Source organism: Passer domesticus, chromosome 7 (assembly GCF_036417665.1).
Source record: "Passer domesticus isolate bPasDom1 chromosome 7, bPasDom1.hap1, whole genome shotgun sequence".
NCBI lineage: Eukaryota > Metazoa > Chordata > Aves > Passeriformes > Passeridae > Passer > Passer domesticus.
The window spans coordinates 33,226,761-33,252,325 of NC_087480.1; the positions used below are offsets into that span (position 1 = coordinate 33,226,761).

The 25,565-nt window shown below is 42.2% G+C and overlaps 1 protein-coding gene across 7 annotated transcripts in view; it reads right to left on the reverse strand.

Annotated features, from left to right (window-relative positions):
• DNM3 (dynamin 3) overlaps positions 1 to 25,565 on the reverse strand; it is a 170,811-nt gene that overhangs the window by 31,022 nt on the left and 114,224 nt on the right. For 4 of the 7 annotated variants that reach the window (XM_064427547.1, XM_064427546.1, XM_064427544.1 and 1 more), the window contains 2 exons: positions 23,788 to 23,899; positions 20,169 to 20,180 (listed from right to left, as the gene is read on the reverse strand). In XM_064427547.1, the coding sequence (XP_064283617.1) occupies positions 20,169 to 20,180; positions 23,788 to 23,899 (124 nt within the window). The remainder of the gene's footprint in view (positions 1 to 20,168; positions 20,181 to 23,787; positions 23,900 to 25,565) is intronic. The other 3 variants (XM_064427548.1, XM_064427545.1, XM_064427543.1) reach the window with 1 other exon arrangement.

Consider the following 25,565-nt stretch of genomic DNA (forward strand, 5'->3'; position numbering starts at 1 on the left):
TGTTACCAAATGCACGAAACACAATCCCAGAGACAGCAGCCTGATCCAGCAGTGGCCATTAGCTGTGAGGGGAACAGCATCATCTGCTGTGAAAGGAGGCAATCAATGGGTGGAGGCATCAGCCGGACATGTCAGGATTAAAGGATTAAAGCTACTGGCTGTGGTATGCAGTCCCCTAAGAACCAAAACAAATACAAATCCCAGAATTTCCACCAAAGAGGACGAAAACAGAAAGCAAGAAAGTTAGTGATCCACGAGGCTGATCAGGGAAGTATTAACACGAAGACTGAAATCACACCTTGCCTCCCTTCTCTGTTATTTACCTCCCTTAGCAGTAACCATGCAAGAGAGACTTACTAACAAAATTCTCCTTATTCCAACAACAAGGCTCAGCTGAAGGATTCCTTTAGGAACAAGGAATTTTCTTATTCTTGAGATTAAAATGGGGCAAGTAAGTGCTCAGGGGCTGAGTGAAATGCTTTGGCTGAGATGACATGTTTAAAGTGCAGCTTACAACTTAATGTATCTAAGAGTTGCACTTTTTTCACCAAATGTGATCATTTCAGCGGTAGGTACCCAGAATAATGAGCTAAAATCATAATTCTATTTGAAATGAATCCTGCACTGAACTCTGTTCCGGGGTCCCTCCTCACTTGTTCCAGCTGAGGTGGTAACTTCGGGGTACTCAGCAGCCTGGTTGAAGTAAGTGTGACTAGAGAAGGAGGAGGAGGAGGAGGAGGAGGAGGGGAAGAGGGCAGCAGATCCGTGTGCAGAGCCATGTGCATGCCGGGAGGGATGGGATCAGAGGGGCCTTGCAGTGGGGGAGCTCTGTACAGCATCCAGTGCCGGGCTCTATAAATTCCAACCTTGTCTTTTATTTTTACTTGATCTAACGCAATGTGTCCCCTGTAACTCTGCTCTTTTCCATAATTAATGGTTTCTAGGAAAATATTCCGAAATTCTCCCCTGATAAGCACCTAGACAAACTTGATGTTTCCTCTCTGAGACACAAAAGAGGATGTTAAACTGTTTTCACCCCCACATCCCTCGAGCCATGAGAAGTACCAGATCTGTCTCTGCTGGGCCAGACTAAGCCCTGGTTCACCACAAACTCAGTGCAGCACCGACAAATGATCTCCACAGTAAATGATGCAAATAAGAAATGTCAGCATGTTCCAAAATTCCTCACTTAATCTTATTGCCAGTTGTATAGTCTGGATAATCAGTAAATAAATCCCTCTAACTTTGTTCAAATCCTTAGGGGCTGAATACACAGAGAGCACTTTCTAATTCATTCTCATTAACCTTCCCAGCTCTAAACAAAGTAATTTCCTACTTCTCTTAGCGTCTGAATTTTCCACTGGCCTCTGCAACACCTGATTTAGCAGCAATGATTTCTCACTTGTGATTTCTCTTTTGAACTGGCATTGTTCTTTTTCCTCACACATATGCTTGCTGGAATAGCACGAATCAGCAAGATTTAAAACCTCCCATTCTTAAGTTTGAAGCCCCTAAAGGGAAATTGCAGTTGTGATGCCAAGGAACACAGTCGTACGTTATTTGACTTTTCCTCGGCCAGGCTGACAGCAGAGGGGGAGGAAGGGAGGAAGGAAAGGGGAAGGGAGAGGAAGATGGCATTTTAATAGCACCCACACTGGTTTCACACAGTTGGATCTCTGTGCTGGAGCAGCACCATTTCCGTTCCCTTGGCCTCACTTTCAGCCAGCACTGCTCAGCCAGGCTCTATGGGAAGGCTCCTCAATCTTTTTTTCCCAGCATGGACCTCATCATAGTACACAAATCTGTCTTGTGGACAACCCCCTAGCCCACCTTTTACCCTGAATTTTGACAGCCCATTACCAACTCAAGCCTTGCAGGGACCACCCCACCCACATCCCAGATGTGACTGTATGAGCCAACATTCCTGCAAGGACAAGATGGATCATCTCTCCACCTCTTGGCCCAATTCTCATAGTCTCTGTAGTACCCACAGTAATTGCCTATCTGAAAAAAAAATTAGTAAGAAAAAGAATGTATTTAATCTAATTTAGTAAGTGGATACACAAGAGCTACCAGCATCTTATGTTGACAAATCTGCCTTTCCCAGATGTTAATCATATCTCAAGCATAGCTTGGCCAGAGTCCTCATCAAAACATTTCATTTGATAATTCAGGCCCCAAGATTCAAAGGTCTCATCCACATTAGTGTGTTTTCCATAAGCCCTCTGTCAGGCAGAGTGACAGTGGGCTACAAATTCTGGCAGGAACTCTTACCCCAGCAGAGCACCAATGAGCACCATATCCACATCTCCATTCAAGTTCCCTTTAAAGCTGCAAGCAAAAATGGGACCTGCAACATTGCTGAGGCAAAAAAGCCTCAAAACAGAGCAGAGGAGGAATCTGAAAACATTGAGCACTTTACTGAAATGTAATAAATACTTCTAAACAAAAGAAAATCATCTGTAGAGAAGCATTTTGGATTCATGTCACAAAAACAGACATTGAAAATTACTGGGTAAAATTATTTTCAGGGTAAGAAATGAGTTGTGAGTGTACATAACATTTATGACATGGCTTCCATTTTGTATAACTATGACAAACCCTTCTAGGTATTCTATAAAAGCAGTAGAAAATGAAATATTTTTTTTTCCTCCTGAAAATAAATTTTATTTAAGAGAAGGTGAGATTTTGGTAAGTTAATACACATGTCTGTAAGCAACAAACATAAACACTTCATGTTATAAGACCACATTCCCTTTGGCACAAACCACAATGAAACTATAAAGTTTAAAGCTTAAATCACTCTGACCTCCTCTCTGTGGGGAAGGTAAAGGACATCAGTGATTAGGACTGTGACCATACAGAGTTCACCTTTGCAGTTAAAATTACCTGGCTTTGCTGTTGCCACAAACAGCCCTAACTTGGCACTTCAGTTGGTTATTTCTGCAATTTAACTAAAAAAAAAAAAAAAAAAAGTTAAATGACCTATTATGACGTTTTCAGTTCAGAAGGATTTATTGGTTTCCCCCCTTCTGTCATTGATCAGCAGCAAAAGGTAAAGTCAAGACTCAAGGAAACCCTGTCCTTGTGGCAGCACAATGAGGAGCAGCAGCTCACACACACAATCCTGAGGATTCCAACTGCTTTTGTCAAGAAGAGAAAAAAACTGCCCCTCCCATTAGGGCTCTCCTCCCCTGCTCCAGGGTTTGTGCCTGCTGAGCAAAGCTGGGGAGAAGAGCCCTGGTTTAATCTATCATCCCAAGCACTGAGTGTCTCACAGTGGAGCTACAGACAGGAAATTTCCCTCTTCTTCCCCTATGGTTCTAAAGTTTTTTTGCAGTGAAATTACTGGGAGACAGCAATATCCAGGGGCAGGCATGGAATTTGAACCCATGGCCTTCTGGCTTGGAGGTGAGACTATTCCTGACTGAGCCAAAGTGACACATACATAATATGCTTTCAAGGTTTTTAGAGAGCTCTGTCATGATTTAAAAACACTAAGTCTTTGTGGTACAAACCACAGGGCAGGAAAGAGCTGGGGCTCCCTTTTTACTGCTAATTTTAGCCAATGAATTGTTTATAATCTCCTGCAAAATACATAAAGCCTTATTCTGCCTTAAGCTAAGAGAGAACAGCCTTTCAAAACTGATTCTTACTTATAGTGTTCCCCTGCTAGATGGGATGGAGGCAGGTTCCAAAATTGTGTCAGAGTATATGAAGTGATAAAATGAGGATGGGTGAGCTATTTTTAAACATGCTCAAAGACTTTGAGGTCAAAATCCCTGAATTTATAGCCTTATGGCTGCATTAAAACTCATGGACTATTAAGACCTTTGTGGCAAGACTGGAGTATCATTTCATTTGAGACACCTCTGCCTTCAGAGCCCTGTGCTCCCTACCACTCTGCCAAACTGGGGGGCCTGGGGAGCCCCCTTGAAGCCCAGGTTATTTCCCTGCTGCAGACAGGCTTTTGGGAGATAAAGGGGACGAGACACTTCCAGCCCAGCACATTCCCTCCTCCTCTTTTTTCCCAAGACATTCTGCAAGTGAGAGGCTTGCCTTTCCAGATGGCCAGGAAGTGAGTGGCTTAGAGAGGGCTGGAGGAATCTCAGGCAAAAGCACATAATTGCTCCTTGCTCTGCCCAGTCTGGAAACCCAAAGCAGCCTCAGGCCTGCTGGTATTTGCTCAGCACAGTCATGTTTCCATCTGAAGAGGGCAGCTGGGCACCTGCTGGATGGAGAGCTGCTGCCCAGGAACACCCAGGATTAGCAGCAGCCATGCTGTCCTCTCTTACACAGCTTCTCCCCCAGCACAAGAAAAGGACTTGGACCAGAACAAGTCCTGAAATACATTTTTGACTGTTTGGAAAATCCAGACTTGTACCAAAATCATTGTGCTACTCATGGAAATAAACCATGCCCAGACACCACCTGGGAAGGACAGGCCCTGCCTCTGCCCCCACAAGCACTGAGAGTACCACTCCTAATCTCAGGTTTGACTCAGGATGAGCAAAAGCTGTAACCTGCTATACACACTTTGGTTTCTTTCATAATGATCGACATATACAACTTCTTTTTCATAGGAAAATGGCCACACAGTGAGAATAAACCTAGCTGAAAGACTTTTCCTGCCTCACAAGTTGAAGTGGAAATAACTCTCAGCCCCTTTTCCCCATCCACATTCTGCATCACCTTTAGGTGTATCTTACTGAAGAGGCCAAACAAGTGGCAGCAAAGGCTTTAGGGCTCTGAGGACACTGCAAAATTATTGACACCATTTGCATTGGTCATTTTCTAACTGAGGTAAGGTTTTATGGGAAGCCACTGCACAGAGAAGAGCTGCTATTTTGGAAAGGACCAGATATAGGTTAGAAACATCACAGGAAGACAACATACTCTAATGCTGTTTTCAGGTGAGGAGATTTGTTTGTCCCAATTTTTGCAATTGCATTTACCTGAGCATAATTTAAACTTGTAATTTTTTTCCATTTGGATTTCCGTGCAGTGATGTAACATAAAATACTAATGAACTGTAGATGGCCCAAGTAAAAGCAAAAACTAATCAAAACAAAACTCACATCCTTTTATTGATTGCATATGGATTTATAAAGCCATAAGACTATGGGACAAGCACAAAACAAAAGCCTTGTAAAAAAAAGGTTTAGGTACAAAAAAGGCCAAGTGAGCAGTTGAAAGAACCATTCAGTGTTCTTGGTTCTGTTAGGAATTAATGTACACTCATGTTCCAGTCCAAAGGAGTCACTGGAATGGGATGTGCATTTTATCCACCAGAAGATCACAATGCACTCATTATCATGAGAGGGTCTCCCACTTGGAGCAATGCTGGATTCATGTTCCTACTTGGGCATTTCGCACACATTTCATATTTTTACAAATTCAGGGTATTAGTCCATCCTATAAGTATTAAAATTGAATTCTTTCACAATTTTCCTGTGTCAGTCTGAAAATCTCTACCATTACAGGAGAATGTGGCGAGTCCAGGGACACTTTCTCCTGTTATGGCCACGAGCTGTCATTCCTGGATGGATGCACACCCCCAGGAGAATTGCTTCTTTCAGGAACTGGGCCTGATCCATCCCCAGCCACAGTCTCCAGGAATCTCCTTCCCAGTACCCACTGGCATTTATTTAAGACTACAACTGCTTCCTTACATTTCTGGAGTGGCAAAACCAGTTTGAATGCTTTTCCTACAGGTGTCCTTCGCGAGTTTGATTTTCAGGCACAAAGAATTCCTCAACTCCACACTGCAGCACAAATCATCCTTCAGCTCCATCCTGTACTCCTGCATCCCACTCTGCTCCCAGCAAAAGCCCTGTCAGAATTCCCACCGAGTTTAATAGTCCTGTCCTATTCCCCCTAACTCCTAACTGAGGTTAATTTCTTCTCTCCAAGTATAAACAGAAACCAGCAGGTAAAAAAGTTTTGTCTAATGTGGCACTAAGGCTGTGGAATTTACTCCCATGTGAGAATGGCACAATAAAGTCATTTGTTTAAAAGTAAATTGAAAACATTCCAGTCTTCTCAGGCTTACAACTATTAACTTTGGTTTCTGCACAGCACTGTAGAATGTCTGGCATCAAAGACACTTTGTACATTGCACTGAACTTGCACTGGACACTGTTAGTGGACCATTAATCACAACGAAACAAAGATCCCATGCAAACACAAAAATTACTGATTTTTCCCATGTTCAGCATGGCCTAGCAAAGGTTAACACCACAGCTGCTGGATACTGCACGTTTTGAGGCATGGAGTGTTGACAAGGCATCTGAGAGCACGCAGATTTTTCAACTAATAATTACGTATTCCACATTAAACAATTCTTATTTGTGCCTAATGCTGTCTAGAATTAGACAGACACCTACCTCAGCATGAACCAGCACAACTTCAAGTCAGATGCCTACAAAAGCATGTCCTTCTTTCCCCCACACACAGATAGGATGTGTGAGTGCAGGGGCACGGGTTAGTGGCAAGAAAATCGCCGAGGATGTGATCCAAGGTTCACAGGAAGCACTGCTGAAGGAAGGGAGGGCTTTGGGAAACAGGCACTAAGAGATCAACTTGCCTGAGGGAATGTGGAAGAGGAATGGGAACTGAACCAGGAGAAAAATGAAAGAATCTGAAAACAAAAACCACTCAGTGGCCAGAGAAGCAGCAAAGGAAGAAGAGGAGAAAGACCATGGTCTGGAATCACAGGCTGTGTTTCAGGGTGCACTTCAGTGATAATGGCAAAGGAGAAAATGCTGTAATGGCACAGAAGTGTGAATTGCTGGCACCCATGGGAAGTTTTCTGTCATCCAGAGCAGGGCAGGGGAAAGCCTGATCCATTTGCCTTGAAGCTTCCTATCTGACAGGATGATTTCCATTGGGCTCCTCAGACCACGCTATCACAGACAAATTCTTGCACCAGCTTTCTCGGGTGAAAGAAACCTTACTAAAAAATCATCATTCTCCCCTAACCAGGGTAAGAGATGTGAATGGAAACACTGAGGGAATAGATTGCTACCTTAAAAAAAAATCCAAACAAACAACCAACCAACAAAAACCCCAAACAAAACAAGCAAACAAACAAAAAAAAACCACAAGAACTCAACAAAAAAAAAAAAAAAACCCAACCCGCCAAAGAAAACCCTCAAAACCCCCCCACCCCCCCCAAAAAGTCCAAAAACCCCAAAACAAACAGAAAACCTCAGCCATCAGCTCCCAGTAATGCAGCAGCTCCTGCTGCTGCCCATGGAGTGGGTGCAGGACCACAGCATGAAGGTACCAGCATGGTACTTGGCTCTGTGGAACAGCGAGTGCAGCACCCAGACTCAATAAAATGAGAAGAAAATTGATGCAAGTACAGGCTTGTTAGTAAAGCCATGACTATATGAAAGGCTTTTGAACATGCTTCTAAAGAGTTTAGACCTTAAATAAAATTTTTAAAAAAGAAAATAAAGATGGCAGAGCATGCCAAACCCAGTAAGTTAACTCAAGAAAACTTGACAGATCTTTGGTTCAGCAAAGGGATACCCTTAGGAGACTGGCAAATAAGCTTATAAAGATGAGTATTAATGAAAGAATAGTGCAGTACAACAACTCTCTAACAGATAAATAAGTTATAATGTGGAAAGAAAAACTAGCAGCCTTGAAGGATTCGTTTAATGTGGAAAGAAGAACGAGCAGCCTTGAAGGATTTAATCATCAAAGTGTTGAATGGATGGGTCTTAGTGAAATAAAATAGCATAAACTTGCCAGTTAAATTTGATTCTGCCCATTAGACAGAATTGTGAGGTAGTGTCAACACAATGGGAGACTGAACACAGTCCTGGAAGACACGGATAACTTCAAGGATTGGAAAAACAGAAACAGGATCAAATCATAGCTGTATGCTGACAGACCAACGACAGCTGCTGCATGGGACAGGGAGCTCAGCAGCTGGCAATAAAAATGGAAAAGAAAGGCCAGGCACAGCCAAGTGAGCATCAGATGACTCCAAGACACTGCTACAATGTGGCCATGAAGGAGCACATGTGCTGGTGGTCTCTGTTTGGAGCAGTGCATGTCCTGTAGAGGTAACACTGTTTTGTACAGGACTGGGCACTGATGGAGGAGGCCACAAGACTCCTGGTGACAGGTAACACTTGACACTTCCCCTGTTCCCAGGGCTGCTGCACTATTTCCTTAAGAGTCAAATGAAACTGCATGTTGAGAACAAGAGTATTTTATTTTCATTGCATTGAAACTGCTTTTATCCTCCCCTGGGTAGAGCAGTGCAGCCTCTGAGAGCCCTGGACAGTTCAACAGGAATAACTCTGCCTCTCATATGAACTATATGGCCCTCTTCCTTCCTCCCCAGGAGATCCTTGTCCATGTTCCAAACCATACTCCCCTGCCTTCAGGCTGGAAGGGGCTCTGCAGCAGCTCTCAGGCTAAGCTGGGGGGTACCTAAGGGAGGAGAGTGGGAAGGGATTTGGAGAGTGCTCTCCAAAACTCCCATGCACTCACTGATCCACCTAAAGCTGCTTCTGTTGCTTAGTGAAGCTGGAAAAAGAGGAAATGTGGCCTTTGGAGAAGACTTCTCTTAGGCTATTGGGCAAGGAGATTATTGTTTGAGCACTTTCTTCAAGTGGCTGGAGAAGCAGTGCATGTTCCACAGGTGTGTGCAGAGCAATTTGGAGCCTGGTCAGAGCAGAGTAAAACAGCAGTGTAAGGAAACAATTCCTGCCTTTTGAAGCAGGATTTTCCCATTGCTGTCTCCAAACTGGAGGATAAGTCCTCTGAATTATCACCTTGTGAGAGAAGAGCAGGCAGCTGAAAAGGCAGGTAAAGACTGACTACAGACCTTGATGCTCCCATGGGCTGCTGGTTACAGCTGCAGCCATGTAAGGGAGGAGGGAAAGAAAAACTCCATCCAAGACCCTAAAATTAACATTTAAAGTGATGAAAGTAAGTTGGACTGGACTATCAGTACTAAGGACACTTGAGACAGTGACCATGTCAGAGACTGATCTCATCTGACAGAAGATTGCTTTAGATTTATTGGAGGATCAAATGACACACTTGAAGATCTGCTACTCCAGCTAAAACTCCATATCCATCTCATGAAAAGTTTTGGGGTGTTTACCAGAAGGGGAATGGTGAAAAGGGGTGAGAGAGAGGTGAACTCTTTAAAATATAATTTGTTTTCTGACTACCTCCTTTTCATAAGAAAAAACCAAAAAAGAGTTCATCCTAAATTACAAGCATACAGACAAGCTCTCTCAGGCCTAGAAATTCATCCTACATGCTGATTAATGATCAAACTACTAGAGCTTTAGCATGAAAAATGGGCTAGACTTCAACTGAAGACTGCCTGTAGCTAATGATGCAGTGGAATGAACATTTTCATTCCAGCTAAACCATTCCTGTTCCTGTAAAAATAAAGAAACCCAATCTTGGGTTATGAAAAAGACTTGTCGAATTCTGCATACTTCTTAGGTTAAAATAATGTCCTGCATCTTAACAGATCTGTAAATGCAGAGTATTACCTGTGAAGTCCGACACCCACATGATCACACACATGTACACACAGTTTAAATACCTGAGCTGAGGTCAGGAAGAGAAGCTGGTAAGCGTAGCCTAGAATTTCACACCTACGGGCATATTACTGGGTTAGTAGATTTAACACAGCTCCTGTCTCAGGCTCAAAAATGTAAAATGTAATAAAAAAACCCACAAGGAAGTGCAGAGGGCTACACAGCATCTGCCTGGCGAGAAGGCTGACACAGGCACGGCTTGCCCGGAGATCTCCTTGTGGTTCAGCCCCTGGCGCCATCAGTTGGGCTGGAACTCAAAAGCTGTGGAGGGAGGTCATTAAAAGTGACTGCACCACTGAAAGAGGGTGGGAAAGGATTCAGGCATATGCAAGGCAAGGGATGTGTCTCTCCAGCTCTAGTGATTTCCATTATGGAAACAGCACTTTACAGCTTTTAACCTTTATGCCGCTGAAGTCTACGATCAACGTTCTTTAAAATTTTGTTTTCATTTCAGCACATGAAATGCAAACTCCAGCTTGGGTAATGTCAACAGCACGTTCTCCCTTAAACCACAAGGAAGGTGCAGAGTTGAAAAAGCAGCACAAGGCAGAAAGCTGAGAAGTGGAATCACACACACGCAGCGATCGCCACCAGCACGTCGGCTGGCCAGAACAGTGATTTTCAACACTATGGAACTCAGAGGGAGTGTGAGGGAAAGCCAGGAGGTTCAAACCATCCTGCTGGATGCAGGGACAACTATTAAAAAAAATTAAGAGGAAAGGCAGACCCCAGAATGAGCACAAGACACTGTGTTCCAACTCTAACCAGCTGAAGGAAAGTTTATATAAAAACAATCACTTTGTTAGTGACTCATAAGGAAAGAATCCCCAAGCTTTCTTCAGGGAAACCCCAGTAAATAACATGTCTAAAAACACATGAAGATGGTGCTGTCTGTTCTGTTACAATATTCAGTCCACATGATAAAACCTTTGGCAGAAGAACAACCTACTGAGCACGGATCCTTTTGGGAAACCCAAAAACCAGCAAGAACTGCTGTGGCTGCATGCTAAGACTGCCTCATATTCCAGCTCTTGTGTGACATTGTCTAGTCCAAACTGGGAGAAAGTGGGGGAAAAAAGCTTTTTGTAACAGTTCCTCTGTTGACTACATGCAGGTGCACTCTCAAGATATAAATGCCTGGATTTCAATGCATTCTGCAGGTTTAAAACTAAATGTTATGGATTCAAATATCCTGCCACCCCACATCCAAAGACACAGAGTGGAAAGGTCGCTGCATCTCTCTCTGGAGCATCTTATGAGACACACAGCAGAGTGGGCAAAGAACAGTCCTCTGTCCAAAGAAGGATGGATATACTTTGCAATGTAGTACTTCTTTGGCTGTGAAGAAGGTTTTTTCCTTTTATTTTCTTTCTTTCTCTCTCTCTTTTTTTTTTTTTTTTTTTTTTTGATTAGCACAACATTCCATTCTGGAAGTGTGTGTTTTTAAGCAGACCTTCCAGCAAGATACTTTAAACTCAGTAAATTTGTAAAAATATGAGAAATCTCAGTGATTTCCCAACAAATGACCAGATCTGAACCCTTTGATGCCTGAACTTGGACTGACTAGGAAATTCCAGTAGGAGTATTAGCAGACACATTCTGTGTGAAGCAGAGATTATGCTCTGTAGCAAAACCACTTAGTTTTTGTAGATATCCAAGAGGACTGAGTGGGAACCTGAAACTCTCTGAGTTTTTAGTCTACATCTAAATGTGGACATGTTATTTGCACTGGAAACCTCCCCTGCCCAAAGTTATACCTTCACATACTGAATGGAACACGTTTTAGTTTATTCTCAGCTGCTGTAGAGCCATAGCAGACTCCAGAAACTTTCCAGGATATAGCCAGAAAATTGTCAAGAAAATAATAGAAGGTTGAAAGCATTGAATAGTCATTCCCAAGGGGCTGAGAAATTACCACAGTAAAAGAGTGTTTTTACCCAAATGCTCAGCAACAAAAGCAGTAGCATCACCATTATTTGAACTGTAATTTTCCATTGTCAGTTGGGGGTTGAATTTGGAAGGAGCAGGGCATTTGTGGAAAACTTTCAGGTATTTGTGACCCTCAGCTTAATGTTCTTCTCCAGATGATGAAACGTGTTTTATAAAAAGCTGTGAACCATCATTCTAAAGGCTACCAATACCAAAGAAGCATAAGCAGCTGCAAATAAGATACAGAGAACTCCTTTAAAAAGGGAGCATCTTTTAGGTCAAGTAAATAATTCCAACATCTCAAATGGAAGATTCAACTAAAAGGAGCATAGACAGGAAGACTTTGCCTGAAAAAAACCCCTAGCAATGCATGAGAGAGGAAGAGGTCACACTGAGAGCCTCACCAGAGAAAAGATGTGTGTATTTAAGTACTCCACTGGAAATTTGAGTTCCCTTGCTTTGCTGCTCAAAGACAATTATATAAGAATCTGGCACTTCCAGAGACCCACTGGAAATGAAGAGAAGCAGTTCACAGTCAAGAGATCCAGACTTGGAAGGAAAAATCATTGATTATTCTAAACACAGATTCCCAAAAATGCAATTCCTCCGTAGGAACCCATCAAAAAAGACCATAATTCTGATGGGAAAATGTTGATGGTTTTATACACTAAAGGAAGCCCATCCAGTGTGCCTGAACAAAGACATTAACCAGGGTCTTGGAAAACAGACACTCAGTCTTGGGTACACAGAAGGCGGGAGAACTTCATTGCATGCCTACATCTAGGATACTTCACAAGGATTATTGATGCTTTATCACTTGAACAACTGACCCAATACACACTTTCAAGCAATTTTTATACTCTAAGCTGAGGTGGTTCCACCATGTAAGGATGGCCACTCGAATCAACAAGTGTCAAATTTCAGAGAGAAGTGAAGAGTATCTGAGAAATAGTCACAACAGGAGGATTAATCCCCTTCATATTTAAAAGACAGGAAGAAAGAAATCCCTGCATACTCAAAAGAGGTTGAAGTCAGGTTTTTTTAAAGTTGGAGTGAGGTGATTTTTAAAGAATAAATGTCCTTTGCTAGGCAGACCAGTGCCAAACAGGTAGTGTGCCCAAACCCCTGTTTCTAGAAGCATTCTAGTGCTAGTGACAAACCTTTAACAAACAACACTGTCCTGCAAGAATTCATTGATTCTCTCATGCCATTCTTGGACTGCCAGGAACAATGTTCTTACTCTTAGTTTGTAAAATGGGATCCTGATTTGCAACTGCAACTTCCAGACAAATAGTATCTATTCCCAATATTAAAGCCAGCTGCTGGAAAGGCATCATGCTGGGGCTTACAAAAGAAACTGTACAAAGAAAAGGGAGCTCAAGAAAATAAATGGGGCATGGGGCAGAAATCACAGCCCCAGTGAGACAAAGACAGTATTGGTTCTACAAAAGGAGAACTTTATTTTAGCAGAACACTTATCAGACTACAAAAGTCATTGGAAAAACCCAAACAGTCCCCAAAGTCATGCAACACTAAGGTCAGCACCCCCACTCACAACAGGTGGATTCTCACTCTCTGGAAGTGATGCCATTGCCTTCCCTATGCCCATCTTCCAGCCTGACCTTGACCCAGCCTGGCTGAAATGAAACCATTGCTGAGCCCACACATTCACCCATCACATTAAGAGGTATTTTCTGCAGAGCAGTATATAACAAAGAGGGAACTGATATTTTCAAACTATAAAGACAACTGAAGGTGAAGTTTCTTAAGGCAAGAGCCTTGATTTTCACCACACCAAGGGCAACACAGGTGGTGTTCAGGACTGCAGACAATGCTGCCTTTTGGTCTCAGGAGAGAAACCATCACCCATGTCAAAGCCCTCAGCTGAGGAACAGCAGGGAACTCTGCCCATAGAGTTCCGTGGTGCACAGAGCTGACATGAGTACATCTCAAGTGTTTGCAGCCACCTCTTGAGGCACAGGTGATCTGAAAGAGAAGCTGAGCTTTTTGAGGATGCCTGCCCTGGCTACAGCTGCAAACATGGATAAAAGCTAAGCTAAGCAGAGCCAAGGTCAGTCCTTAGGAGAGCTAAGCACAATCTCACTCACACTACTGAGAATTTGCTGTCTGAATCAGCCCAATAACCTTCAATAACTATAATTTAGAAATCTGGTACAGCAGTTGTTTCCAGGCCATGGTCATGAACAACTCCATATTTGAACAAAGTGACAGCACAACACAGCTAGGGACAGCTGGCCTGTGACTGGAAAGGCTTCTGTTCACTACAAAAAGGTTCCTGCTTCTACTGGAAGAATATCTAGATCTGAAAATCAAACAGTATTAAACCAAACTACAACTGAACATGAAATTACACTGCACAAGACGGATTTTTCTCATGGACTTTATCTTCCATTCTCTGGGTTAGTTTCTTTACTTGATTTCCATAAATGCCCTTAGGTTTGCTGCCACCCAGTTTAGAAACCCCAGCTGTTGAACAGGTCAAGATAATACTATGCAAACAGCAAATGCAATCAGAAAGTTTGAGTATCTGCTGCTAAGGGAGGCCTGACACCGTGTGTTACAGCTCTTGGTAATTTTGTAGCCACCCACCAATGAACTTCTACCTACCACAATAATGTGAGGTGTTGTCTGAACATACAATGGTACAAAATTCTCTCTTTTAATTATAAATAACTTGCTTATTGAAGAGGAAGAGCAGAGGTTGAGTTTCAAAAAAGAATAATATAAAGGAAACAGAATGAGATCACTTGTTTCTCTGCTGCAAGAACTGAGGCTTCAGGAATAAAGGTATGAAAGTCACTCAAAAACTGCATTGATCAGACACCTGAACATGTCCACAGACAGCTCTTCCTAGTGGGAAATCACCATTCTCCAAAACTGGCACTCTTAAGATATCAAGTGTCACACACCAAACAGAGAAGAACAGGGAAGACATCAGTCAAAGGCCACAATGGAGCTGGGAAACAGGAGTGAGGAGTGACCACAGAACAGGAACACATGACATTCTGGAAGGAGAGTTACGTAACTAAAGAATGCACCTCCAGAATGGAGGGTTTTACACCCGTAATATGGGCCTTGATTCTGACTCAGCACATGGAAAGTAATCATAAACCTGTCTCCACAAAGAGAGGTAGGTAGAGAAGGTTAAAAAAAATCCAGGATGAGCTAGTGTCAGAGCAGACATTGCATATCTTCATTTTAGTCCAGAACAGAGTCAGGGTAAGCAACATTCAGTTTCTCCTGATCATCTTGTTTTCCCTTCGAGATGAGAAAAAAGGAGTATCTGGCTGTTCATCAGCTGCCCTCCACCCTCATGTCCAATGGTGACATTTGCTGTTACACTGTAAATGCTATGGAAGAGTGAGCCTGGTGACATTTTTGGCAGGGAAAAAAAACCTCAAATTTTTATTTACTCCTAATTTCTATTCAGCTTTTGAGCAATTACTGACTTAGAAGACAAGTAGGATATTTTAGGATTGTCCCAAACCCTTGTGATAGTTGTGTGTTTCCCCTCTGTTCAGTCCCACTCAGGGGTGATCTCACATGCTACAGGAGCAACCTGCCCTTCCTGACCACAGCTGTTCCAAGAGCTGGAGCCACAGGGACTCCTGTGCAGGTATCAGCCTGGGCTCCAAAGGACCTTTGTGGCTGAGATTGCTGCAGCACAGCCCAGAAGCACCTTCCTCTGCTCCAGCCAACTTTCAGTGCTCATTGACCAGCTCTAGGAAAGCACCCTAAGATTTGGCTACTCTCACTGCCTTCCCCAGAGCAAACCTCACTGAATGTCCAGAATGGGGCTGACATTCCTGAAACTTCACAGCCAGAGAGCCTTCACCTTTCTGCAGAGTTTCATCAAAATCCTTCATCGGAGCAGAAGTGGTGTAAAAACTAGCTGCCCCATAAAAAATGAAGAATTTAAAAATATTTTCAGTATGCAGACACCTTGCCAAAAGCACAGTAAAGAGCCCACCGTGAATACATAACAGAAATAAAAAATGTTTGCTCATTTCTAAATTTCCTGGAGTTTGCTTAATGTCAGCAGCCTCAGCTAAGAGCAGGAACATAAAACCCGTGACAGCCATTGAAGCCCCAACCCCATCAGCAGCTTCAGCGAGGCTGGCTTTGGAACCATTCAGAATATCAGCCTGCATCTTGTTACACTCCCTGCAACTGATGCAACCCTGTGAATCTCTTCTCCCCAGGACATTTCTAATTCTCTTGGGACAGAAGTTCTTTTACTCTTACAGGAATATGAACCAGGGCTGCTCTGTTTCTTCGGCAACATTGGGGGAGCAAGGTTTCATCTTTTCAGTTTTTGTTTGAAGGAGTAAATATTTAGGAGAAGCAGAAGATGCTTTCATCTGAAACATGTTTTCACATCGTTGGAGCAGCGAGGCAGGGAGAAGGGGACTGGAAAACAGCCTGCCATTTCCTTTCCTGCCTGCCTTTTGGACTGCTTTTGACCCAGCGTGTGCGCATGCACCCTCACCCCCTCGGGCTGCTCTTTTACACCGGGACTTCCTTGTAAAATCCAGCTCATCTGTTCAAAGCAATGACTGAAACACTGTCTATAAAATTATGGCATTTTTCCACTTGAAAAAAAAAAAATTAACACTTCATTTAAAAGTTATTTTTAAACCTACTTGGCTTGAAGCCACCTTTAGTCACAACTGAAATGCATTCTTCTTTTCCTAGAATTCAATGCCTTCCTTTTCTAAAATATACTAGTTTAAAAAAAGTAAACTCAGTAAATGCAGAGTTTACACTTCTGACTACACTGTTTTGCCCTCTGACATATCAGCAGTTTGCTTTTCAACAAACCCAAACAAGTCTTTACTTTTTCTACTTTTGGGACTTATCCCAAGCAGGGACTTGAGCAATCCCAGAGTAGAACCACTGAATCTGGCTGGGGCACTGGCAGAGCATCACCACAGCCAGGAACACAGTTATGTCTGGGAGGGAACTGAAGCCCTTTCAGAAACATGGCCAGACTTGAAAAGAAAGCACCAGAACTTTATTCCAGTGTGAGACACCTCCAGCTTCTGGCACTGCACCTGCATTTACATGAAGAGCCAAGCACAAAACACATGAACTGAGAGCACTGCCGTCATATATGCAGGGAGAATGAGGATCCTGACTTCACTATGTTCCCATTTTCCAGGACAGTCTCAAGAGACAGGAGGACATCTGGACTCCTTAATGAAGTAGCTGATCTGGAATCTGGGTTTAGTAACATTAACTCCACTTTAAATAAAATAAGAAGTCTTTAAAAAAAGGGGAGAGAAAAGAAAGACTTTAATTTAAGCCATTAATAATCACCAAAAAGAATTTGAAGCACTAAAAGGCAAACTGACCTGACAGGAAGAGTATTTTCTTTCTCTTTTCAGGGGGACTCTGCTTTTCCTAAGAGAAAATGCCAACTAAATTACACTGATTTTACATTCAGTGACCGTTTGCATGCACAGCATTATCTGCACTGTGACAACTCCACTGAGATGTGAACATGGACTTTATAGACTTTAGTTCTACACATTCTGTAAAGGGTTATCAGCAAGCACAGCAATGCAAAATAATTAGAAGGCATGAAATTTGTAGTCACTATCTGTAAAAAGTAATTTAAAGAGATTTTGGTTTTCCAAGTCAAAGTTTCTGAAGTCTGAGCTCAGCATTCACGTGTTTGGTACTTTGAATCAAGTAGAAATGATTGGCTAATTCAGGGCTTAATGATGACAAAAGAAAGGTGATTTTTTATATTAAAAAGTGGCACTTCAAGCTTTTGAGATTTTTCTAATTTTTCTGTTGCTGTTGTTTTATTGCTTGCGTGCCCAGGGATTCAGAATCAACATTTCCTAAGGTCCCAGCCTCTATCTACTCCTTTAACCCAACAGTGTTAGAAGCCCATGGAGATGGACTCTGGGAGAATGGTTCGGGTTTTGGTATTGTTTTTACACAGCAGCATCTGGAGGGCTGTTTGGAGGGGATTTGGTTTTTAAATGGTAAAGAGGATGCACAGGGTAAGCAGCAAATCCACAGTGGTGGGTTAGGACAGTCAGAAGCTCTCAGCTCCTCTGTCTTCAGCAGCTGGGCTGAAGCTACAGTGCTCTGCACAACTCTGGGCAATTCTGCACTCATTCCTCATGCAAGGCTGTGGAGCTCAGTGTTAATATTAGCAAAATGCAGCTTGCCAACATGTGCTTGCTGAATGAGGTAGGTCTCCATTACCTCATTCTACACGACCCTTTTACAGATTTTATCCAACAAAGCTTCTGAAGATATATTTATCTTTAACCATGTGAGAAATCTCACTTACAGTAATGATTGTGCAACAATAAAAAGTAAAAATAAAAATGATTAGTAGTCCACTGACGATTATAAACCCTCTTCACTTCCCTTCCTCCCCCTTTTTCTTACGGACTCATTACTCCAATGTTTATTTTTACTTTTGTAAGTCCAAGAGTGCAAAGCTAAAGCCAGAGGTATAAAAGAGGCCACAGTCTGAACGGATGGGTGAGTGCAGGATCTTGACACATGAACACATGACAGGATCCAGTGCAGGAACAGCACACTGGGCCGCACTGGAGAAGGGTTACAGCTCTGGTAGCAACCCACAAAAGCTGTGCTGAGACAGTAAGGAAGGATTCTGCAGCTTTTCAGCACAAAGTTGCATTAGGAGCTTTAAGACACTGTCATTGTCAATCTGCCATTCCTCTCCCCCCTGGCCTCTTCTCAGAAACTCTGGTCACCTCTCAGGTTTATCCACGTCATTTTCCAACTCCACTAGGTACAGAAATCTCAAGACTGTGGAGTTTGAGCCTCTGCAGGCAGCTGCAGGTTGGTTCTATGTGTCCACCTGGGATCAGGTGATCTCCAGACTCCAGCAGGAGTGATGTGTGTGAAGGAGAAGGGGGACACACGGATGATGAGACACAAATCCTTACAAGGAACTGGTTCAAAGAGAAAGATCAGGATGGTTTCCTGGAGATTTCTTTTGGAGTTATCTTCTGGATGGCAACCCAGGCCAGATGGAGCTTCTGAACCTACAGCAAGAACTACCCTTGGCTCAGAATAAAGAGGAAGGAGTTAAGAATAAACTATAAACAGAATAAAAGGAAGAGTTAAGAGCTCCCAAATCCTCACATCTCACAGGCTTCTCCTCTCCCTGCTCATGGGTGTCCTGCCGAAATCTGTCAGCTGCTTCTGGTGCTGACCTCCCTGGGGTGCCCCACAGCTCACAGCTCTGGAGAATAGAGCAGGTCCATGCAGCTCCTGACCTCCAGACTCAGTGGTGTCCCATCTATCCCCATTTCCCTTAACAGAGCATCTACAGTCTCCTCTGAGATCAGAGCAGCATCCCCTGCAGCAGCAAAGCCTTAAGCCAGCATGTCGTAAAGAAACATTATAAACACTACCTTGACATTTTAGTGTACACAGTTAACATTTACATTTCACACCACCTCCTATGTAAAGTCCTCTCTCTATGCCATCAATTCACCAATTCTCTTAACCCCTCCCCACCCAACACTAAGAGAACCTTTTCTCAGGCAGGCCAACAAAACAGAGTATTTTTGGTGCTTCTGAGCCCAGCTACTGTGGAGAGAGGAGTGGTCAAAAACTGGTTAAAAATACAAAAATTAGAAGCAGACAAAATTCCCCAACCGTCAAAACCTTTAAAACCCACCTGGGTCTTTCCCAAATTTCCCAGAAGGCTTCCAGCTCACAAAGAGATGCTACAGAATTATTCAAAGGCTACTTTGAACGTTTGCTCTGAAGCATCTTTTGATGCTCCAGATTAATCTTCTTAAGGGTTAATATATCAAAACAGGAAGGAGGGGGGAAAAAAGTCACAAAAGCTGTATAGCTCCTTTCTGAAGTATGACAAACTCTCTCTGCATCTTATTCCAAAGTGTGAGATGTGAAACTTGCATTCTTAAGCTCAGTAAAAATGGCATTAAAAAGTCCTAACCCTGGGAACTGCATGATTATTCGTTTATCAGATCAACATCAGCAAAACCGTCTTTTTATGTGCTGCTTACTTTCAAAAAAACCCCTACCACGCATATTTCAGTTCTCCCTCTCCACACCCCACACCCTTCTGCTGCTGTCCAGCTGGAACACATCAAGGGTCTAGAAGCCAAGTCAAATGTTGACCCCACCCTCCTCCATCCATTTTAAGGCACCTTCAAAGCCAGTACACTGATCTAGTTCAGCTTAGCCAACAACGCCAGCAAATCTGTTATTTAAGACTTTAGTGCTGGGTTTTTATAACTGCCCATTAATACAAGCTTTGATGTATGGTCAAAAAACCCAGCTGTAATGAGTTTCATCAGACTGTAGTAACCTTTCCTCAGAAGGTCTTTATTACTATACCTTCATAATCTTCAGGCCCAATACTTTTATAGAAGCATTCTTACTGAACCTCCTTAAAAACAGCTCAGCAACACTTAACACTCTTTCCCCAAAATTAAAAGAGCCAGTTATAGTTTTTTCTTGAAGACACTTGCATCCACATTTTTAATTGCATTTTGCTGTTAAAAGCATGCAGGCAATAGCTGTGTAAACTGAAAGACAAACTCATTTTCATTACAAAGTCCTTCAGACAGGATACAAAAGGATTTTGTAAAAGGACAAACAACTTACTTTGTTGCTCCCCTTTGCAGGATGCAGCACGGAAGAAAGAGGGGAAAAAAGAAATATTAGTTGTATTTACTTTACATGCATTCAGCCTAACTTGTACAGTTCTGGAAATGGCTCAAACCAAATGAGGAACTGACTCAGGGAACATTCACTGAATCCTGCAGTCAGACAGCTTCCAGGGGAGCACAGGACATTCACAAAGGACTTAAATGTTCAGCAGAGCTGTTTTCCTCACCACACAAACATTCTGACCCGGCGCAAATCAGAAGCAGCTCCTGGCAAGTCGCTGGATACAAATACAAGGGAGAAGAAAATGAGGCCTGAAGTGATCTAGGGATGGGATGGGATGGGATGGGATGGCAGCCAGAGGGATTTTCTTGTGTTGGTAACACTGAACTTCCAGTACTCAAAGCAACCAGCTCGGCTGAGCCTTCCACGACAGCCATTCCCTACAACTTGCCAGCTAATGGAAAGTTTCAAGATTCAAAGCATTTTAAAAAGCAAATGTTGCATTTTTAGATTAGTAATAAAAATAAGGAGGAGATGGCATCGGGGGGCATGGGGGGAGAAGGAATGGGTGGTGCTAATGAGGTAAAGTGTGCAGAGCAAGTTACGACAAACATCTGGGCTATTATTTTGGTTTAATTGTGAGTTTTGCCATGAGCTGGCATGAACAGTGTATATTATACAGTGGGAAGCCAGCCAAAATAAACACCAGCCTACACCAGTTGAGAAATACAGTCTGGAAAGGTTAGTCACAACGTTGTAGTCATTTTTTAACAAAAAAAGGAGGGGTTTGGATGCATCGGTCCAGAAAGCCAGCAGCAAAGTCAGCTGGTAAATGGATATCCCATTTCAAAGTGAATTGGCCACAGGATGATTTATATCAAGCAAGCTGCCTTGCATATGGGTTGGAAAAATAAAAACACTGATTCATTGCTATCTGGGTGGCTGTCAAAGCCCACGGCCCCACAAAGGCAAAAGGATTGGGAAGGAGGTGACTTGGATACTGCAAAGAATTCAGAGCAATGGTGAGGGCTGACCAGAGGTAATTCATGGGACAGTGAATATGGGAACACAGTCACTCTGTGTTCGCCATGGACAGAGGGATGGGGAAAATCAGCAAAATGAAGCAAGGAAATGGAGGAAGGGGATTATATATGGCCTTTAAAATATTAATGAGATTTGCTTAGGCAAAAAGAAAGATTATAAATTTAGTACCCTGGACTTTAAATGAGCAGGATTAAATGAGCAGCAGAGAATCCATGTTAGCGGTAGTAAGTACTGAGCCCCATCACCACTGTAACCAAACAATTGTATGCAGCACTACTAAAAAAAAATCAACACAAAAATGAATATTCTTAGTGGAGAGATTTGCCCTTGGTGAGAATTCAGAACACAGTTCTCTAATTGGTGCCAGATTCCTACTTTTCCTTTAGTTTTCATTTCCAAGAAGCAGTTCTACTGCTGGTGCCAAAGGCCTGGATACTCACAGCTCCCAGCTGTGCCTCACAGGTACAAGAGAGAGAAGTTCTCTCTGGGAAAGGGCTTAGGCACCTCTTTGCCTTTTTAACTCTGGGATCATGAAGCTGGGGGGAAGCATTGAAGTAAACTCAGGTTGCAGTAATTTCCTGGCAGTCCCTCCTACTTAAAACCACGGTCTTTGAATCTTTGGAGGAGAATAAAAGACTGGGGGTGTCTCTAAAACAATTTTATATTGCCAGAGGAAGGTGTGAAACTGAGGACCATGCACAGGATTTTCATGAAATGCTGCTCATTTTTATTTAGGATCCACTGGATCTTCTAAGGTACCTGGAACCTTGGAGATTTTGCTTTGCAAAATTCAAAACTCTGAACAGCAGACTCACAGTCCACATCTGAACCTCCTTTAGGAACAAAGTTTTGGAGGCCTAGAGTAGCACAGAGCATCTTTGCTGAACAGCCTGATAAACTACTGGGTGAATTTCAAACTACAGGCATTTGGAACAATAATATTTATTCTTTTACAATGTAAAGATAATTCCAGCTCAGAGGAGAACTGTATTTTGAGTCCCTTCTACTTCTTTCAAGGAAGTCTCTCATCTTGCTTCTAAGACTCCTTTGACAGATCAACTTTAAACAAAACCAAGAATTCTTTGTAAATATATTTTGAATACCAAGTATTTTTAGGGAGAAGGGAGAGACAGGAAGACAGAAGAGAAGTTCAGAAATTCAACTAGTGTGTCTTGTTTAAGGATAAAGTACCAGATATAGCAATATGATAAAACCATTACAGAACACAAGATTAAACCAGAGGCAGCAAGAGTCTTTTGTGAAATCATCATTAAAACCTAATCAAGAAAAACCCAAAGCAACACAGGATATTGGTCCAAATAATTAATTAGGTAACCTCTCACAACAAATCCTTGTTACATGGCTTCTGATATTCTTAGGTAGGAACAGATCTACTGGAACAGGCAAATACTGAAAAGTCACCAACAATGTTTTACTTTTTAAAGGTAAAGTCTCAGATACCTGGTAGGTGTCCTGCTAAATGCATATTTGCACTATTCTCTAAAAAAAAATTTCATCATTACCATCATCTGTTTATTTCTATAATAACTGGAGAATCCTCTAGTATAAGAATTTCTTATTTATCTTTTTATGGCAGTCTTGAAACTTTGTATGAAGAGAAGCTGAGCTTGTTTGCATGAACAGCTCCTGGAGGAGATGCAGACAGAATTGTACTGGAAACCATGCAGGCATCACAACCAAGGGAAGAAAAGGATAAAGAGAGAAGACAGCACTAGACCCTGGACTCAGGGAACCTGGTCTTCCCATGGAAAACAATTAGGAAGAAAAGCAAATTCATCAGAATCCAAGCATCATTCCTCAGAGCAGATCTTCTGATGAAGGCATCCAGCACTCACTGCAGAAAGGTGAACTGTGCATTCCAGAAACTTTAAAGGCTCAAGTACCAGGTAATTCTGCTAGTCAGCCTTCTCTCTGGATACATCTCAAACCTTCACTTGAAGTAAAATACCAAGATATCCAGGTCCAAAAATATTAAATAGTAGCTGGACATATTCTGTTTCCCAACTTTCTGTCATTTCTAGTAAATGAATAGAGGCTTTTTTATTGTATCCTGTTCAATTTGCTTCACATGATGATTAGCTGAGTAAAATTGCATTTGGAAAGGTTTAGCATGTGTTTCATACACAAAAAATGATGCAGTGAATAAGTAAAATAAATATACATGATTGCCTGGAATGCTTCTGTCAGTTCTGTAATCCAGAGCTTGAGGGAATAAACTCTTCAAAGCACATCTTTACCTTAGAAAACATTAATAGAAACAATGAAGCTCAGGAAACCCCAAATTGCTCAATGCTTTTACTACAAGGATCCAATGAAAAACACGTTGGAAGGTTTGGTTTGTGGTTGGTTGGGTTTTTTACATTGAGGTTTGACGCACAAATTGCTCTTAAAATATTTCATTATGAATATTTTAGAATTACCACAGTACAATGAAAAGGCTGCTCTTTGTTGAGATATCTGCAGACACTGTGTTTTCCCAGATGATATAGTTGTTTTTTTTTGACTCAAACAGAGCAGCTACTGGCAAACCAGTGAGCTTTTAACTTACTGAGGATTTATCAGGATAGACACCGGCTCGTAGCAGAGATGCCTTCCAGCTATCCACCTCCTCTTGGGAGTCACAGGCTAGCTCAAGGAAACGGTAATCCTTGTAAACATTCCTGGAACAAAGAGCACCACATTGTAAAACTAACATTTTACTACTCCCTATCATGCACACAGCATTTAAAATTAAAAATCATTTGGGATCAGAAATTACTTGGTAATTGTTGTGGACAACAGAGTTTATGGGACAGGTGCTTGTTTAATAATTACATGGAGTACTTAAAAATATCTTAGAATGCTACAGCACAGCTCTGGAAATAATAATCAGCTAAAAGCACCATGAAACTACCTAAAATCAATTTTTCCTGCTTTTGCCAAAACAGAGCAGTTTTAGGGAAAAAAAGGGTGTTGTGATGAAAAGGACAAACACGTAAGACATGCCAACATAACAGCACAGCTTGTGATGGATTGCTGCTGTAACAATAAATACCAAAATCATCACTGATGCAACTTCTTCCCGTGTGTAGTCCTTTCAGTCCAATTTATACTCTTTTCAGTTTTAAAACATCATTGGTAAAAGAGGAAAAAAACAGCAATGACAATCAAGATATTTTTAAACAAACAAAACAAACCTCAGATGCCTCTCACCATAGTAAGAAAACTGGGACATGTTTAAATAAAACCTCTTACAGGTAGTTCACATAATGAGATAAATACAGGGAATCATTTAATGGAAGAAAAGAGAAAGGAGGGAAAATACATCTCCAGGAAGGTGGTTCTTGTAAATTCTTCAATACACAGAACAGATTTTCCCCTCACGGTTTAGCCATTAGTTTCTGAATTCCAATTCTATACACAGACCAGATCACTGTAAATGTGTCAGCCAACAGTCTTTTTAGGAAAGGCCACAAGCTTAGCTGAAAAGGGTTAGGAAAGCACATTTTGCTAGATCTTAACAGTTGCACAAGAATCAATCTTCCATCCCAACCGGGCTGTTTTCTTCCCTGAGCAAGCTGTGGAGGAGAGGGGTTGATGGAGATTGCTTCACTCTCAATGACAAGGGGTCCTTTGGTTTCATTGTGCAGCTACAGAGGTCATTTCTCCCACATATTCTGAGAGGGGAAAAACCCAAATTCACTGTAGAACATGGAAATAAAGCTATTATTGTCACTGCCCAGACAAATTTCTTTAGCATTCGGGGACTGGTGGAATTTCACTGCCACTGCTGGAACACAACTGACTTGATGTAATTCCCACTCACAGACGTGATTCTCTCTTAACCAACAACGGGACGAGGCAGCTCACAGCCTTGCTTTTTAGGGGCAGTCTCAGGGAACAGGTTAAAAAAAGGTAAAAAAGGTGTAATTGAACCTGAGCATGAAGCAGCCATGACACCAAATCACTAAATTATCACCTATGAAACCACAGCAGAGCAACCACAGCACACCCACTCTGAAGAGAGCAAAATCAGGTATTTTTAGCAGGCTCATAGGTTGAATTCAAAACTGCAAAGAATAAAGGACATACTCAATTATTTCCTTACGTTGGTGACTCAGTTCTCACCAAATTCAAAGGCTAAATCTGAGCACCAGGCTTGCACTACTCCCTTCAAAATTCCAGACTGGAGATCCCACCAGGGCACTTCCTTCCCACAGAAACCAGCCCCAAAGGTCGCAAAGAGGCACTAACAGGCCTGATCCTACAGTTTAGCCAATGCCACTGACAGGATGAACAACTGAAAGCTCTGTGGATTCTTTTATTGATTGAGAAATTTAAAATGAA